Source organism: Lachnellula hyalina (genome assembly GCF_007821495.1).
Source record: "Lachnellula hyalina strain CBS 185.66 chromosome Unknown contig00079, whole genome shotgun sequence".
Classification (NCBI taxonomy): Eukaryota; Fungi; Ascomycota; class Leotiomycetes; order Helotiales; family Lachnaceae; genus Lachnellula; species Lachnellula hyalina.
Window position 1 is genome coordinate 122,586 of NW_022157193.1, and position 18,376 is coordinate 140,961.

The 18,376-nt window shown below is 46.8% G+C and overlaps 5 protein-coding genes across 5 annotated transcripts; 3 read left to right on the forward strand and 2 right to left on the reverse strand.

Annotated features, from left to right (window-relative positions):
- Positions 1 to 129: 129 nt before the first annotated feature.
- LHYA1_G005506 (uncharacterized protein) lies at positions 130 to 2,224 on the forward strand (the record flags this gene model as incomplete). Its single annotated transcript, XM_031150450.1, has 2 exons — positions 130 to 164; positions 298 to 2,224. 2 exons carry the CDS (start codon positions 130 to 132, stop codon positions 2,222 to 2,224), a joined length of 1,962 nt encoding a protein of 653 aa, XP_031004809.1.
- A 942-nt stretch (positions 2,225 to 3,166) lies between these two features.
- On the forward strand, positions 3,167 to 4,740 carry Fmo5 (Dimethylaniline monooxygenase [N-oxide-forming]; the record flags this gene model as incomplete). The annotated part of the gene is made up of 2 exons (XM_031150451.1): positions 3,167 to 3,392; positions 3,443 to 4,740. 2 exons carry the CDS (start codon positions 3,167 to 3,169, stop codon positions 4,738 to 4,740), a joined length of 1,524 nt encoding a protein of 507 aa, XP_031004810.1.
- A 6,959-nt stretch (positions 4,741 to 11,699) lies between these two features.
- rhlG_0 (Rhamnolipids biosynthesis 3-oxoacyl-[acyl-carrier-protein] reductase) lies at positions 11,700 to 12,808 on the reverse strand (the record flags this gene model as incomplete). The annotated part of the gene is made up of 2 exons (XM_031150452.1): positions 11,700 to 12,521; positions 12,569 to 12,808. The coding sequence occupies 2 exons, from the start codon at positions 12,806 to 12,808 to the stop codon at positions 11,700 to 11,702; spliced, it is 1,062 nt and encodes a 353-aa protein (XP_031004817.1).
- Positions 12,809 to 13,771: 963 nt separating this feature from the next.
- Positions 13,772 to 15,347, reverse strand: SEO1_0 (putative transporter; the record flags this gene model as incomplete). Its single annotated transcript, XM_031150453.1, has 5 exons — positions 13,772 to 14,549; positions 14,606 to 14,738; positions 14,786 to 14,828; positions 14,883 to 15,133; positions 15,194 to 15,347. 5 exons carry the CDS (start codon positions 15,345 to 15,347, stop codon positions 13,772 to 13,774), a joined length of 1,359 nt encoding a protein of 452 aa, XP_031004818.1.
- Positions 15,348 to 16,205: 858 nt separating this feature from the next.
- On the forward strand, positions 16,206 to 17,711 carry SAT17_0 (Taurine hydroxylase-like protein; the record flags this gene model as incomplete). The annotated part of the gene is made up of 7 exons (XM_031150454.1): positions 16,206 to 16,395; positions 16,445 to 16,506; positions 16,570 to 16,818; positions 16,883 to 17,121; positions 17,169 to 17,265; positions 17,327 to 17,451; positions 17,501 to 17,711. Coding segments are annotated over 7 exons (1,173 nt in total), but the record flags the coding sequence as incomplete, so codon positions are not given.
- Positions 17,712 to 18,376: the final 665 nt, after the last annotated feature.

Genomic DNA, 18,376 nt, shown 5'->3' on the forward strand with positions numbered 1-18,376 from the left:
TACACCACCAGCACCGTCACATGCACTCCGCAAACGCAACGCCCCCCACCCCGCTAAAGACCCTTGATTTTGCATCCTTCAAACCTTTTGGAAGAATTCTTGGAGCCTCACCAACGTCGTGAGAACATAATGGGTTGGCCACCAGCTGTTGTTATTGTCGTCAGGTATGTCCATTCCCGAGACCTTTTTGAATCCCTTATTTCTGCCTGTTTACTGTTCCATTCTTCTTCTTGACAGGAGTCGAGTGGGGGGCGAATGTCAATACCAGAAGACGGCTTTATACTGACGGCCACACAGACACGGCGCTCGACTAGACGCTGCTGATAAGCAGTGGCATCTCACATCCCCCACTCCCTACGACCCTCCTCTTACCTATGGTGGCTGGACACAGTCAAGAGCTCTGGGGGCTCGCATAGCTAGTATCTTACGAAGTCGAGAGACTGACGATGACATTCCGGATGCAAGTGGAGGAGACAAAAGGGCAGGAGATAGGAGAAAACGGAGGCACAAGGTCATCATACATACATCGCCATTCCAGCGATGCGTGCAGACGTCCATCGGCATCAGCTCCGGATTGGCCCAGAACCCAGGACATACCCACCATCGACCGGCCTCATCCCCTGATAAAGCACTGCAGACACACTCTTCTCCCAGACCTCGACCATCTGTCATAACAGGGTCTCCCTCTTTGGATCCTGACTCCGCTCTTGACCCGTCGAAATCCAACGGCAAGCCCCGGGAACAGCCAGATAACATCAAGAAATCTACAATACGCGTTGATCCTTTCCTCGGGGAATGGCTGACGCCGGACTATTTCGAGCACATTACCCCACCTCCAAGCTCCATTATGATGAGTGCGGGAGCCAAGGCGGATTTACTCCGAAGAGAGGATTATAGCAATCTAATAAACTTCAAGGAAGCAAATGGTGCTCCTCAAGTTCAAGGATTTCCAGGTGGGTGGGGCAGTCCAGTGGTAAATACCGAGAAGGAGAAAGAGAAGGAAGGTCCACTTGCAACTGTATCCTCCGTCGCTCGCGCACTGCCTAGGAGAAAAAGGACCAGCAGTCTAAGCAGCGCTGGTACGAATGGTAGCCATGGTAGCCACGGTAGCCACCATACTATCCGAAGCAGATCCCCAGTACCCACGGAGCATGGCATTTACGAGCCTCCCGTTCCAAACTATGCGATCTCGAGTTCACATCCCATTCCACCTGGATATGTGGCTCATTCTCGAGATGCCTGCGTCGATGTAGATTATCAGTGGGATAGCATGCGCGATCCTCAAAACTGGGGGAGCGGAGGCGAGTACGGCGAAGAGTGGAGCTCGATGCATAAGCGGTTCCGAAAAGGGTTGCACCAGATGGTGGGTTGGTATCAGAGTGATGATTCCCCGGGAATGCTCTTCACAAAGACTCCACCTGCTAGTCCTGGGGGACATTCTGAAGAGATCGACGAGCATGAGAACACAGATTTGGTCCTTATTCTAGTTACTCACGGCGCAGGTTGCAATGCTTTGATCGGAGCTCTGACCAATCAACCGGTCTTATTGGATGTAGGCATGGCATCTCTGACCATGGCGGTTCGCAAGCCAACTCCAGCAAGCTCTCCGAATCATACACCAGGCCACTCTCGAAATTCATCAGCAAATCTCAACATATCGGAACAGTACGAAGTCAAGCTCGTCGCGAACACAGAGCATCTACGATCCAGCAGCACCTCAACTCCGCCTCTCTTATCAAGAGCTTCTTCCCTTTCATCCAAATCCACCTTCCAAGAGCGCTTCACATCCAACAGTAGACCGTTTGATGTGAATAAAGCCCGCCTCGCGCCAACATCGAGCAACTTTGGAAGCATTCGCCGCGCAGCAAGTGTCGCAGGTTCAATTCCTCGAGACTACCAAACAGCGCGTAAACCTTCGGTTGGTCTGTGGGGATCTGCTTTCCACCAAGAGGAGCCAGAAGAGGAGGTTGAGTCAACGGATGACATGATCTTGAACTTCGGGGAAGACGAAAAGGATGCTCAAGACGCGAAGGAGAATGAACCGTTAGAGGAGGCAGAAAAAGCAGTAGCTGAAGAACCAACCGCTGTCAGAAAAGGAAGTGAAAATGAAGAAGATGATGTTGCGCCTTTGGGTCTTTGGGGAAGTCCCAGGCCCCCTGGGTACGCGGAGAAGATTCGGGAGATTGCTCCAAAGCGTAGATGGACTGTTACTGAGCGTACTTGATTGATCTTAACACTGGATGCATTGATTACTCGCGAGCGATTAGACCGAAGACTTTATGTGTTGCATTTTCAATACAAACACGAGCATGGAATGCGATGGGTATTACCCATCATTCTGGAGCTAGCGAGGGAGTTTGGCGAAATTATCATCTGCTTTTTATTATAGAAAAAAAGTCTCACTCGTTTATTGATAGGGCGGCAGGGCAAAATCAATTCTACTTGATCGATTTTATCCGATCGGATTGAAACAAAACAATTTCAGATTGTTATTGAAACTAACATCCACATCACGTGTCGTTCGTATATATTCCGTAAGCCATCTGCGATGCATTTCGAATGAGGATACTTGGGGGTTTGGGAAAGAGACATCGTTCTTTTGAGTTTAGCTATCTAGGTAGTCTTAGGCTATACTATCGTGCTTGATATTATGAACATTCATCAATTTATGTGGCCTGTGCTTTTGAAGCTATTCCCACTTCTTGGACATGCATATTGATTAGACCTTTTCTCTTATAGTTCTCTCGGCCAAGAAAGCCAATCCTAATGTTTTGTGACAATACTTACTCACCTTAAAGCCCTTCTGGGGTTTTATGCAGACCTATCCGGATATTATGATGGATTTACATTTCGTCATTATTATTTCAGATGCTGTGGATTCTGCAAGCAAGTGCAAGGATGAAGTGAAACTGCTACTGCCTTGCTCTCGCTTATTTAAGGGGGGCTATCCTTACCTTGCGGCTTTCACATGAAGAGAGAAGAGACAAATTCCCCGAGATGATTTAGCTACGTCATCACACCTCGGACCAGAACGCCGCACCCGTTCCCTTCCCGCAACAAAAGCCGGAGCTTCAAACTTCAATTGCATTTTATATTTCTTCTTTTGTTTACTTTCAATTCATAAGCTTTTGCTCAAGCTCAATTGAAAAACTCAACGCTTTCCATCATGGAGAATCCAATTCTTCATCCCTTTGTCTTCCTCTACCAGCTTATGCAGTGGTTTATCGATAAGCTTCTATCTCCAAATCCTCCGCAACCAGGAGACACCCTGGGTAGACCCAAAATTGCTATTATTGGTGCTGGTCTGACGGGTGTTTCTGCGGCTTCTCATTGTGTTGGTCATGGGTTTGATGTGCAGATTTTCGAGGCTGGTCCGAGAAAACAACTAGGTGGTATTTGGAGCGCAAGTCAACCTCCCCACAGGCAAAGGATTAGCTAACAGTGAAACAGCGAGTAAATAATACTTCCGGGCTTCAAATCCACTCCATTATGTATCGTTTCCATCCATCCGTTCAATGGAATGGTGGATACCCCAACCGCCAACAAATTGTCTCGCAGATTACAGAGCTTTGGAAACGGTATGGCCTCGAGAAGAAAACCAAGTTCGATACCAAAGTTGAGAAAGTCTACCAAGATGACAAGGGACGTTGGATCATAAATGATCCATCACAAGGACGTTTTGAGGGCATCATTGCAGCTGTCGGAACATGTGGCGATGCAAAGATGCCCCATATGTCTGGTATGGATAAATTCAAGGGGGAGATCTACCATTCGTCTGATTTGACAGGGAAAGAGTCGAAGGGAAAGAAAATGATCATTATTGGCGGAGGAGCAAGCGCTGTGGAAGCCTTGGAGTTTGCTTCCCATGAAGACGCAGACAAGACTTATATCCTTGCGAGATCTGACAAGTGGATCATTCCCCGGAACCCAATCATCGATGCCTTGCTCTCATTCAACATTTTCGGCGGCGAGACTATCTTCTCCTGGATCCCGGAACTTCTACTTAAAAAGTTTTTCTACCGCGACCTCGAAGACCTAGCCCCTACCGACAAAGGACTCTTTACTGGCACCCCAATGGTCAACTCCGACGTGATGGACAAGATCCGTTCCGGCAAAGCTGAATGGCTGCGGGGTGACATCAAGGGCTTCACAGAAGAAGGCGTAAAGTTCAACATCCGAGCTAAATGCGTCCCAGCCGGCGGGCCTGGCCACGAAAAGGTCATCAAGGGCGACATGGTTGTAATGGCCACTGGCTTCGACCGTCCATCGCTGGCCTTCCTCCCTGACGACAACTTCGTGGACCCCTACTCTCCACCCAACTGGTATTTGCAAACCTTCCCTCCTGCTCACCCCAGCGTCTGTTGCAACAACTGCACCTACGTCAACGCCATCGGCAGTGTCGGGAACTGGCACATTGGGATCTACACCAGGATCTTGCTCATGTTCCTCTCTGACCCTCTTACGCGCCCCAGTTCCTTCTGGATGCAACGCTGGATCGACATGACGCGCGTCCTGAAGAAGTTCGCTCCTACTGGCGCCTTTGATTTCTTCACGTACTTGGAACTGGTATGGTGGTTTACGTTCTGCATTGCAATTAACCCGTTCAGATGGAAGTGGGCGCTCTTCGTCTTCTTTGGTATCGGACAAGGTCTGCCGAGACGCGTTGTAGATGCTGAGGATCATATCAGGAATGGAGTTGGGGAGAAGGGGGGAAATTATGATGTGGGGAATAGCTTGTAAGCGGATGGGAGGGCGTTGGGAGGTCTTAGAAATAGGGAGGAGTTGATGATAGGTTGGGAGGCATGTAGATGTATATTTGGGTGTCCATCAGTGACGGAAAACTGGAAATGACCATCATACTATGATTTATGAACGAAAACATTGTAAAATAGTAGATTGAAGATATAAATTTAAATATACTATGCCAGTCGACTCCTGGCTCCATACCGCACTTATATACACATACTATAACACTAGAAACCCTTTCCAATTTATGTATACGAAATCGAATCAATTGACAATTGCCCGCCTTTAGCTCAAGACGTGTGGAAAAGCGCAGCGCAGCGGTGCAAGCAAGAAGCTTCATTGCTAGTAAAGAAGGAGTAAAGCAGAGCAGCCATTTTTGGGTAAAGTGAGGAAATTCATGCTGAAGCATACTATCTCTGCGTTGATATAAATGGGCACCTATCGTTTCTCAATAGCTAGCATAGGTATTATATAACGTATACATATAAATTTCTCTTTTCTTATTAATTATATGCATATTCTTGGTATTGAACGAGCTCTGCAGACTGCACTAACTATCCTCATACCAGCTAAATGTAGTTCTGGCGATATCTAGATTATACGGAGAAAGGAGCAACTGCTCCATCTGTTTATTTGTAACACTGGGGTTTGTTCTAGACGGTGAAGGCGAAGGTGGTATATTCTTGATTTCTAGGGAGGGGAGAATGGGGTTGTGCTGTTTATCTACCCCCAGCTTGACGGACAATTGATTGGGTTGGAGATGACTACGGATATGAATATATTCCGAGTCGAATGGGTTTGTCCCGTTCACCCCTCAACCCAATGGTCACTTTTCGCTACTGAGCTGGAGGGGCCTAATTGCGGACATGAATATGTTTCGATTCGACTTAGCTCGTACCGGCTACAGCATCGCACTTCCAGATTGTGTTGTAGTGGTTAGTGCTGGTTTCCAAGTGCTTGTAACAGGGGTTGTGGATTGCTGGGGCGGATGGTGGTTCAATGGATTGGATTACAGACTGATTGGATACGTGCGCGGAGGGTTCGCTAGCTTCAAGCTGGCATACTGTATTGAAATCGCAGGGCTCTGGGGATTGTATGGCACTTTTCGATTGCCCTCCGTGGTGATATGAGGAGCTGCGCTTGTAGGGCCTAAGGTACCCTGCCGCCGATCACGGGTAGCATCCGCAGATAATTAACATAATTAGCTTCGGATGTTGTGGCTAGGCGCGGAAGACCCGGGAAGGGAAATGCGGCTCTTGGTGGGCGACTTCAATCGTGTAAGAATCCATGGGCTCGAGGATAACAAGGCTGCTGGCTTGGGATGGAGGGTAGCTTGAGTAGGGCGGGATGGTGTTTGCAGTAAGCTGGTGGGGATGAGGGATATAGAGCTGGATGGTGAAGCTCGTCGTCGTCGCGTCGGCATGGCGTGGGGGTGGGCGTGGAGCCCCTTGCTTGAAGTTGCGTAGGAGGCATTTACCTATGGCATCGAGTATCGAAAGGCTAGCTGTTCCGAAGGCCAGTGGTAGACGGTGCATCGTGCCTTGATTCTCACCACAGATCCCCTTTTCGGGAGGAGTTCCTCAAAGACAAACATAATGTGCGAGGGGGAGTGAAGCAAGAGACCGATAAGGGCACGGAGGAGGGGAGGGGTCCTTGTCTGCAAGCGAGACTCCTCCTAGACCCCACGGTAACGTGCTTACCACATCTCCAACCAAAGAATTCACCGCAGAACTGGAGACCAGGTTACCTTCCACACCACCACCAGCTGCGCATTGTTAATATTGGTTCGACACCATCTGTCTGCGGGGACTTACATCTTGTCACTGCACTGTCGCAGACTTTTCTTCCTTGCGCAAAATCTTCACCGTCCTAGGATACTGGACGGAGCACTCGAGCAGATGATTCCACGCACCTCTCAGATCAAGGATTTTTCGATCGGCATCGACAATCGGTGTTACTCACAACACGTCGATAGTGTTGATGCAGTAGATCTTTGTCGAGATGACATGACATGATAGTGTCCGAAGACCGAGCGATGGCAACCTTCCAGGACGTCGAGAATGACTCGTAAGCTCTGATACTAGCCAATACGTTTCCACAGCTACTAAAGATCTGGAAGCCTCAACAGTCGATTGAACTTGTATCGAGCAATCCGAAAGTGTCTGTAGAGGAAGGCGCGGCGGATTCGAAATGCTGTTACGTGACTGCGGCAAGTGCGACCACGAGTCCACAATCGAGCGAGATTTATTTCTGGTGAACCTCCATGGACTCTACCCAGCACAGCTGTCCTAGATGAAAATACGACAGATTTAACGCCGCCTCGGAGATGACTATCTCAATATTCTTTGATATCTAAGAGCCCATCGAGGGTTCACTCAGCAGACAACCTTATGCGACCGATATCAGCTCATCAAATTATGCTTCATCGTCGGGGTATTCATCCCTGTGAGTAAATGTTCGTTTTCAAGCGTCGGCCCTTCGCACTCTAGGTTTCCTCAATGCTAATCAGACTCCACAGGTACATCTAGTCAGCCATACTTGGGAGTATTAGATCAGATCATGATCAGTACCAAGTACAACGAATGCAGTTGTGGAACTGGCCGTGTTTGGAACCGCATTAAAACCCCCCAATATGGCAATGCCAAAGCAGTGTTCCCCCTCTGGCTTGACATATATACGGGACCTCATGCGTAACTGCATTGGTCTATGAAAACTTCTACGAGAACTACTCTTACCCAGCATTACCGCGTTTCTTACGAAAACCGCAAATCAGACTTTCGAACGCAAGATGGCACTTTGGCAACTGTGCTCCTCAGTTGTAAGGCTGTACCAGAAAGATAGCATGTCGTGCTTCAAGCACAACTACCTTGCCTCTTTCCATTCGAACTATTGTTTTCTGGATACTATTTGGAAAACTATGATCGGCCGTTCTTGTTGATGTGAAGTTTGTATTATGGTGGTGAGTGAAGAAGAGTAAGGAGAAAAAGGTAACGTATATTCACTGGACTCATGTGTGAAACCAGTGTTGTTCAAATATTTGGATTGGGCTAACGATAATTCAGGGTGACAAGCTCTCCATGAAATTGGTTCTCCCAAACCGACATCCGAAGCAACTCAGCTTTGGTGTTGATTTGCAGGAGCCCAGGAGACGTATTAAAAACGTTTGGCCAGTATCCTAGCCAACGTAGTTTGAGATCACTCTGGTTCCTTCTACATGGTTGTCCCTTAGGGGTCTCAAAAGCTATCTTTGACGGCTCTGGAGACGGAAACCCAAGAGAATCGGTGTTCAAAAAGAAACCGATACAAGAAAAGAACTATGCCGACCCGGATTCTGCTGAGAGGAGGCATAAAACTATAAAGTCCCAAGAAAATATCTGACATGCAGATATCAGAGAAAAGAAAGGATTGTGCACGGAAGAATGCATCTAAACAACAAAAGGATGCTGTATGAACGGCTGGGGTAAACAAAGACAAGATCTCTCATATGAAATAAAGGGTGGAGTCAGTCCTCCTGGCTCCGGAAGTGGACAGTACGACTATGCCTCCGCCATTGATCCAGCTTTGGAGGCTGCTACCCCTTCCACTGCTGCTAGCAATGTATCAAAGCCCACCAGATCAGGTATGCCAACTTTCCGCGATGATTTAAAGCGAGCATTGCAGAGCGGGCACCTGCATAATGCTTTTCCCATTTCCCCACAGGAGCTGAGCTTTTCCCTTCCGGAGATGCTGTTCCTCTGTAAACAGCTATTCATATAGGATGCAGAAATAGAGATGGTACTCTCAGCTGCCGGACTGAGGAACAGAACGAGCAAGGCAGATTGCAAGGGGGTGTGGGTGGGAAAGGCGAAAGGGGGAAGGAGATGGGGTTGGAGATGGCATCTTCCGCGCCAGACCGCGATACGAAGGTACATTCGACATAAATGAATTGGATCAGATACTTCCGGGACGTCTTTCTTCCTTGGTCTCCACTATGCCAATGCCAGTGCCATTTCATTGGACACTGCGACACCTGCCTTCAACATCACAACCTCGCGCACACAGAGATTATTATTTCCTCCTTCCCACACCTGCGCACCAAAGAGCTTACCCTTCCCCTTTGCCTTTCCCTCTCTCTCGGCCATCACAGCTTCTCATTACCCTTCGCCTACACCTTCTCTCCATCTCGACTATCACCAAACAACAATCAAGATGGCGACCCAAGGAAGTGCCTCGAATATCTCAATGCCCACGGCGGTTGCGGATCAGCTGTCGATCGCGTCAACCTCTCCTCCCACTCCCGCTCCCATGCCCACCTTCTTTCGCTTCCTGGAGCTCGCGCCGGAGGTACAAAAGAAAATCATCAGCTTTGTTCTCGTGTGTGAACATCCGCTGGAGCCAATGGAACTTCAGCATTTCAATTTGATTGTCCCGGTCGCATCATATGGTCACCAAGGCTATCATTTATTTGACGACGAAGGCCTCCTGCGAGATCACATTGCACTCACCCGTACTTGCAAAATCCTCTACACCCTTTCGCTAAACATATACTTTGGTCAAAACCATTTTATTTTGCGTTCGCCCCGGTATTTTGACGGAACTGAGTGTATGGCAACCCATTCTCCTCTTCTACCTCACACTTGCTGACAAGTCGCAATCTAGCAACGGCTATTGGCTTCCTCTCCGCAATAGAGAAGGAGCGACGAGTATGCCTGACGAAGGTCACCTTCGACCTTGTTGACACACGTTATTGGGTTGAGAGGACTCTCAATCTGTTAGCCGGCTGCCACAATTTGAAGTATCTTGGCATCGTGCTGGACCCTACTACCCGTCAATGGTCGAAAAAAGATATCATCGATAGCCTTGGCCTCACGAGGTTGAAGAAGGTGAGAGGACTGCGGGATGTTCGGGTGATCAAGGATTCATCGCTATTCGGACGCACAGGGGTCGCGGACAAGATCGCAGGAAGAGGCAGAAAGCCAAATAAACCCCTAGGCGACTTGGCGGTCCTGGACACAACAGAGCTTGTGGAACGTCTGAAGGGTTATATGTGTCACGATGTGGTCAGATCGGAGAAGGAGTTGAACGAACTGGGCATTCAACATTGGAGAGGCCGCCTCCGCTCCGAAATTGAAGAATTGTAGCTTTCCTTTCCGTTGCGTTGGGTTCTCGGCTTGCAGAAGGAAAGACAGCCTCTCTTTGTTGTAGGATTAGATAGACCAGGATACGATGCTCTAATACTGCTTTTGGGGTATAAGATCTTGGGGATATACGACCGTCGCGTTTGTTATACGCTTCGGATCTATCATTCTAGTGGAGAATCAATGACATGACTGTCTCGTTTATGCCTTTTGTGATATGGATCTCCTCTCTGTTTGATCCCTACTTCACTCTATTCCTTCTCCCTACCCAATCCAATGACTAGATTTTGAAGAATCATTTGGGTAGAGGCAATGATTTCTGCTGCATGTCCGCGCGCATTACAACTTTAACTTAGGATCAATGCATATTAGAGTGAATCTCTATCTACATTTCTTCCTTAAAATCACCACAAGACACCAGAAATCGGCACAGTTGCTCGTCTCGGTGGCCTGTCTCCGCCAGCTCTAGATCTCCACTTCTGCTCGATCGACCGAAAATCTAAAGTGCAATGCCCACGATCCGCCGCGGGCAAACCATCTCTGCCCAAGGCTCATCTGTTGTCGTGACTGGCCTTCTAGTGACTTCAGTGCCCGCTTTTCTTTTCTGGTCCCTCTAAGCACTAGCTGGCACAACGACAGCATTCATTTGCCGAGTTTGAAGAGCTCACGCCACGGCCGGGGTTGGTGGGCGAGAGAACGTATAGTACGAATTTGCTCGTGCGGGTAGATGCGTATCATACTATTGCGCTGACAATTAAGGCGCGCGTTTAGTGTTCTAGGCTGGAGTTAGCAAGACTTTCGACACTGTCCTGTAGGATATAATAGCTTCTCTCTCTCGTGGGAATTAGCGACTTCGGCAATGAGCCGAGGGTGTAAAGCTCATACGAAATGGACAGATTTGGATTCAGTCCTATAAGCTATAGCAAGTCCGAACAATTCTAAACTACGAAAGTTCTCAAAGCACTAAGCACCCAGCATTGCGAATAAGGATATAAAGGCAGAGCCTATTTGTTTCAATGCCGGTATAGCCCACCAGCCTGTGAATTAAAAGGACAGAACAGAAGAACTTCCAATAACCCGGCCCCCAGACATTGCATTAACACGGACGAATCCAGTTCCACTGGCAAGGCTTATATGAGTCTCAAAACCGGTACTGGTGACATCTTTTCACTCATCCAACGTATCTACCGATGATCCCGTTCATATTGCCCAGCTTGTAATGTTCGTAATCGAGTAAGAAGGCAAGTGTTTTGAAGAGTTGAAAATAGCTATGTCTTTATTTATTTACGCACTCTTTATGAAGAGTTAATAAGGATTTCAACATCCTGCATCCTATAGGGGTTTCTAACATCTTCTAAGCTATTTATTAACAGATACAGTAAATTTGAATACCCGAACTAAAAATGCCGAGAATCTTGGTCTCACCTACCTAGGTAATAAATATAAGGTAATATAACGTGTTTATTTCTAAAAGGCATGCGTTGCATTAAACTAAAACATGGCGAAGTACCTAGGCGGCTGTATCCGGCTGGCTGTAAGCTAAAGTACCCGTCCCGTAAGACCCTAGAGAAAACGCTAATGCACTCCCTGGCACTAGTTTGAGTTTAGTATCCTTTGCGATAGCATAAACCTTGAAACGCTATAGACTAGATAAAGTAGGCAGTCTATATGTGCGATATGCTTAACGGTATGTTAACAGATTGCAATCACACCCCGACGTCCCGCAGAAGGGACCTTGCGGCTCGGGGCATAGGGGTAGATTTTGACTGCTTATAACCATGCAATTCTTTTATGCCAATCTGCAAGTTTTCCTCTTGATGCTAACTTTATCATAATCTAAGCGCCAGCATGCAGGATATAACCACCATCCACCGCAATCGTCTGGCCATTCAAATACTGATTCGCGGCTGTGAACAGCACCGCACCAGCCATATCCTCATCCTTGCCTGGTCTCCTTGCAGGAACTTTCGCATACTTGTCCTTCTCAATGTGACTCTTTTGATCACCTCCGCTCTCTCCTGCCGTCATCTCACTGGGAAACACACCAGGAGCAATGCTGTTGACTCGAATCTTCAAACCGTTCTCTGCGATCTCAGAGGCGAGTAGCTTGGTGAGGTGGATGGCTGCTGCTTTGCTGGCGTTGTATCCGAAATGGTGTTGGGAGGATTGTACAATGCCGGAGATGGAGGAGATATTGATGACAGTGCTGGAATATCCGTGGTGGGCTTCGGAGGCCTTTTGGAGTAGGGGAAGGAAGGCTGTGGTCATGAAGAAGAGTTGTGGGACGTTTGTTCGGTATGTGCTGACCCAATCTTCAAAGGTCGAGCTTTCATCATCAAACAAATTCTTCTTCATCTCCTCCGCCGTCTTGGCTTCTGTCTGTTGTGTGTTGCCTGCGATGCCTGCGTTGTTGATAAGGATACAGAGGCACTTCTCTCGGGACTCGATCTCCTTGACCAGTCTGACGATTTCGCTCTTCTGTGTGACATCTGCGACAATAGGGATGATTTCGCCGGCGATATTCTGGCCGTGAGATTTGACTACTGCGTCGAGCTTCTCCTTGGTGCGGCCGACGATGTAGACTTTTGCTCCGTTTACTGCGAGGGCTTGAGTGGCCATAAGACCAATGCCACTTCCACCTCCAGTAATGAGAGCAACCTGAGATGGTTAATTGAGAGATCCATGGTTGGAATTGAAGTAGCCACCTTGCCCTTGACATTGAAAACCTCGCTAAGGAGAAAGTTATTGTTGGATTCAGACATGTTTGCGGATGTGGCGGAGAATTGCTTTCGAAGATGTTTAAGGTTATTGACGGATAAGTTGGTTGGAGAAGGAGGGTGCATAGAGAGCGAGAGGGGTGTCGATAAGGATAAACAACTCGTTTTATAGGAAGGTACACAACGTGACGTCAGAGCTTTAAAAGGAGCACGTAGCTTGTGAGACATGACTTTGTGTCAGGAACGGAAGGAGCCAAGTAAGTTGATGGAGGAAAGAGACTTTTAAGAGGTCTCAGAAATAGTAATTGCTCGGTACCTATAGTCTCAAAGTGCTAAGTTGAGTCCACGTTGATGGGAAAGAAGCTTGAGAGTTGGAGAAATAGCAACGGCCTTATCTGGTTGAGAGATTTAATGGAAGTTCCGAGGTAGTAATTGTAATTGTCTAAGAAGTATCTTCTACTTACCGCTCACCTAGGTATATTTGGAAATGATGATGATATCGCATAGCTAACATTTCTGCTGTACGGGGCAGACGTCGACGTCACAATATTCGCTAATATTAAAAGGGGGCGGGGTACTACCTTACATCATCTACTAATTTACGCGAAGGTTGATTTGCCACCCCCTTACTTGGTAAAGAGTCGGTGAAGCAGAACAGGCCCTTGGTCGTTTCAGCTCCCTCCACCTTTCGTTAACCATCATCTCGTAGAGCAGGATAGGCAATATAATGCTGCTGTTGATAAAAGGGGACGACATCATTACATCACAACATAGAATATAGAATCAGGTCTCACCAAATGCTATAGCAGAGTGAGGAGTCATCACCCCTGTGATACCTACAGTTCCGATTGTCAAAGAAAAGATACTGAAGTTCTCACAAATCTAGTGAAAGAAAATATAAGAGCGTTGTTAATATAGGAGTTATTTTCTGTTATCCGATTACTAAATGGCAGAAGTGATAGAAGTATAGCAGTAGTTGTACCTAGTCCGCAATACGAGTGCTCTATATGGTATAAATTATGTCTCTTAATATGTTACGCTCTAGCAATAGGCGTCACCACAATACTTTCACCTTCCTTGCCTATGTTACTATCTTCAACAATAGGAGATTCGAAACCAGACTGAAGTGCTTGTTTTCTCCTAAAATAGCCGTCAGCAACACAATTATAGTCAAGGCAAAACAGAGATCACTTACTCCTGTCTTCGATGTAATGGTTTTATAACCAACACGGTGTACAGAATTAACACCACAGACATTGCCAGGGCGTACGAATATCCCTTTCGGAACTTTGGCCCTTCTTTTGTCGGGAATGTGAATAGAGGTATCCAGGCAGTTGTGCTTTGGGAGATAGCATTTACGAGAACCAGTGTAAAGGCTCTTTCTTTAGGGTCGTTCCGAAGGATATCGTTGACCCAGCCATAAAACACTGAGCTCATTCCAAATTGCGCGTATTGCATATTAAATGCCACCCATTTTGCAGCTTCGGGGACATTCCAGATCGTTAGAATTATGAGGGAAATAATGTTAATGGTGCATGATAGAGTAATAGCACCCGTGCGTCCAAGGAAAAGATCCGAGCCAAAGTTGATGAAAAGCACATAAAAGATCCCCACGGCTGGTGAGGTTGAGCCGTATTCATTGAGCTGGGCTTTGGAGTAGCGTTTCAAACTCTTCAACCAGAGCAGATAACCACCATAAGAGGTTGCGTTGATGTTCCAGTAGATAATGCCCCAAAGAACAAGCGTGTAGATTTTCCAGTCAGTGAAGATATACTGGAGCCGCTGCCATGTCGTGAGATGGACACCGCTTGCGTCCTTGGAGATACCCTTGTTCAAGCGAGTGCGGGATAACTCAACTTCGGCGGGTGTCAAAAACCATCGGTTTGGTTTGTCGGGTGTGCCAGGCCAGAGGAACACGCCGGCAATACCGACGGGGATGGTCATTAGGGCTGTGATGATGAACATCCATCTAGTGGGGAACTAATTAGCCTTATAGCACTGCTGTTGGAGGTCATGGATGCTCACCTCCAACCTGACAAGCCATCGACACCGTCAAGATTTGCAGAGGTTCCACTTTGAATTAGGCCGGCAGTAAGGGTACCCAATGTCAATCCGACGTAAAACAGACCGCCGCGGCGACCGATCTCATCACCACGGTCTAATAATGTGTTAGAGTTGAGGGAAGAGAACCAAGGAGTAACTTACACCAGGAACCAAGAACGTAGTGGACTCCTGGAAAGTACACGGCCTATATAAGAGTCAGTATAGTTACTGGAACATATCCCTAGGTATTTATGTATACCTCAAAGAGACCAATAATAAAACGATATGCCATGAGTTCCGAATAGCCTTGCGCCCGGTATTGCAGAAGGGTGAAGATCCCCCAGCCTATTTCAAAAGAAGGGATGAGGTAGTGCATTGGAAAACGCGGGAATAAATACGCGCAAGGAAGTTGACCGACTACACTCCCGACAGTGTAGACTACGCCAAGTTGTACCAACTGGTTACCGTGGAAGCCAAGCTCCTCGGACAAGCCAGAAACGTATGCATTAGCTGGTCAAAAAGAGTCAGTGAAGGGTACAGAGCAGGACTTCTCTCTAGACATAAACTGACTGATATTTGTTTGGTCAATGAACTTGATCCAATAGCCTAGAAATGCATATGGAACAATAAGAAGATCAAGCTTCCGGATGAGTTTCCGCTCCTCAGGACTATCACTTTCGGCATACCAATGATACCAAGCTCTTTTTTGCCGTTTGTCATACATAATGAAAAATGGAAACAAACAATTGCTGGAATTGATATTTATTGAAACAAACCCGATAACTAACGCCAAGGTACGTTTCCTTTTTATATCAGGATGAAGAGCGCTTGCTCTTGCTAGGTTTTCGTGAGTGGCTGATCACGCCACCCTAAGTTGAATTCCATCATTCCAAGCCCCTGTTCTGGCCCAAAGTTTTATATCAGTATCTCTGTTTAGAGTAGCTATCTTAGGCCCTAGGCAACCCAGGGAGTGGAACCACTCCCTGAAACCAACGCCAAGCTTTGGTATAGATCTGGTGGATCGCTTACCTCGGAAGCGAGTTAAGTTCGAATTATTAGGCGACAGCATCCCATCGATATTCAACTACTTTGTATGGCTCCCCCACTAATGGGTGGTCCTATTACACTAGTAGCAACTAGAGAAGAGATATACTATCAGAGGTCAGGATCTTGGCTTGGCCACGAAGGACTTAAATCTGGTACATAGTCATATACTAACACAGCATAATAAAAAGCTTTTTCTCCCAATAACAATCTCAATCCTCCCTATCTATTAACGGTCTATATACAAGAGAAGATTCATAAATGGATAGAGGGAGGAACAGCAGAAGGGCCGCATCGAGGAGCGCCTATGCCTAAACCAGCAAAAGTGGGAGGCCACGCGCCATATAGCAGGCTTAATTTATACCCAGGTAGCATAGTGGAGTCTTGCACTTCAGATGATGCCTTACGCTCAAGATATTGCGTGCAAAATTAAAAAAACAAATGTACGTATATGGATTTAACTCACTTAATAGATCTCCTCCCGTTGACCCGCCCAAAAGTTGTCATTTTGGAATTGCCCCTTAGCTCCTATCCCACCATGGCAACAACTGCGGTTCTTCCATATGAACTCTACACCGATGCACCAGGAACGCTTTTCGTGAAACGGGAATGGGAAGAAGCAAACGCTGCCCATCCAAGCCCTTTTGATTTTGGTGATGTGCCCGAAGGGTGGCCTAAAAAGCTTACTGGACCACTTGTATGGGATGGAAAACATCTCAATGATCATCGTAATTATATCCTACTTTTTAATATAATCAATCATACTCATATAAGTAGCCGAGAAATATATATACAATCTCACAAGCGCTGAGATTGCTGAAATAGATGCCGCAGCAAAGGTACGTACGCTTGCTACTTTTTATAGGCATCGAGTCTCTTTGATAATATGCTAAGTTTTGCAGTCTTTCCAGAAGCTTGCGCTGCCTTTATCTGCTATCGAGCAATCGAACTTCCCTCTCCCACAGCTAGGTCCGACCTTGCGAGGGATTGCGAAGAATTTGTATCAAGGGACCGGCCTGAATTTGCTCAGAGGATTCCCCATTCAGAAGTATGAGAAAGAAGAGCAAATCATCATTTTCCTCGGTATCAATGCATGGGTTGCAGATACGCGACTCGATCAAGGAATTGGGCGCGGTATTTGCCATATAAAAGTATAATGCTTTCTTTCTTTCTCATATTTGCGGCGAATTCCCCATTGACGTATTATATTGCCAGAGCATCAACCACATCGACGCCTCACAACGCGGTAAAATATTTGTCTCGGCTCAGAATAACGATGCTCAGATGTACCACAGCGATGCGGGCTCGGAGATCGTGGGCCTGATGGCTCTCAATATACCCAACTCGGGTGGAGAATCAACCGTCGCGAGCACTTGGCAAGTATATAACCATCTTGCCGAATACCGGCCGGACATCCTGAGACTCTTGGCGGATAAAAGATTTAGATGGAGAGCGTATGTGTGATATATTCCTGGTAGATCTTATACTGAAGAGGAAACAGGAATGGAATTCCGGAAGATGGTGTACGGCTCATCCACTGGTTGAACGAACAGATGTACGTGAATTTCGCGACGAGAACTTTCATTGGCTACGCAGAGGTAATTATAAAATCGTGTCCAAAGTCCTCACTGAGGGTGTTCAAGTGCTAAGGCGAGGAAGGCCCCCGACCGCGATACAGACTATCCACCACTTACATTCGAGGAGCGAGAAGCATTGGGAGGGTGGCAGTGGATATCTGAACAGTACTGCTTAGAGACTGCTCTCCAAGCTGGAGATATTGAATGGTATGCTAAATTGCGTGGCCCTGGAAAAAGGCATACTGATATTATGCAGGGTTAATAATCTCCACCACCAACATGCTCGCCGAGGATATATCGACGATCCATCAAACCCTCGCCATCTGTTAAGAATCTGGTCTCGTGATTCTGAATACGCCCCAGAGCTACCATTGGATATCAAGAACAAATTCAATGCGATGTTTAAAAATACGCCGGAATTTTATCCTCTGGATGAAATAGAAGAAGATATAAGAAGGAAGGAGACAGGTATTTTCACTGCTTCGTGTAAGGAAGAAACTGCAGCAGAGCGGCTTAAGACTGGTTTTACATCTTTGAAATTATAAGTAAAAGTAGAGAGTGAGAGACATTTAGAATCTGCCCTGAAATCAAATTTCCAGAGTCTGAAGCATGTTCTCTTGAATGATATTTGAAATTACCCCGTGGGCGCGCTTGTCACTTTAGGTTTAGAGATAAGGGGAGAGAAGAGAGAATAGAAATTGGGGCTTTTTACATTAGGAGATTATACCAAAATAGTTTTCGTTTCTTCTTAGAGATGCTTCGTGGAAGGTCTGGAGGTTATGCTAGCGCATAAGCTCCGACTCCACGTCGTTACCCCTATATCGGGTTTCCGTAGACTTCCTATAGCCTTTAGGTATTGCCAGCAGATATGAATATTCTTTTTCAGCTTAGCTACACTCGTTTCGCCTTTCAGAGATAATATCCATCTTATTATCCAGCTTACAACACGTGCCAAAGCTTCAGCTTCCAAACACAGTCGTCATGTCATGCTTTAGCTGTCAGCAAACTACAGACAGAACATTCCTTCCATATAAAACATCCACCCACCTACATAATCCGTAGATCACCCAATAAAAGAAAACCACCCCTCAAACGATCAAGCAGATCGATCGATCGATCAATTATCCCGAGG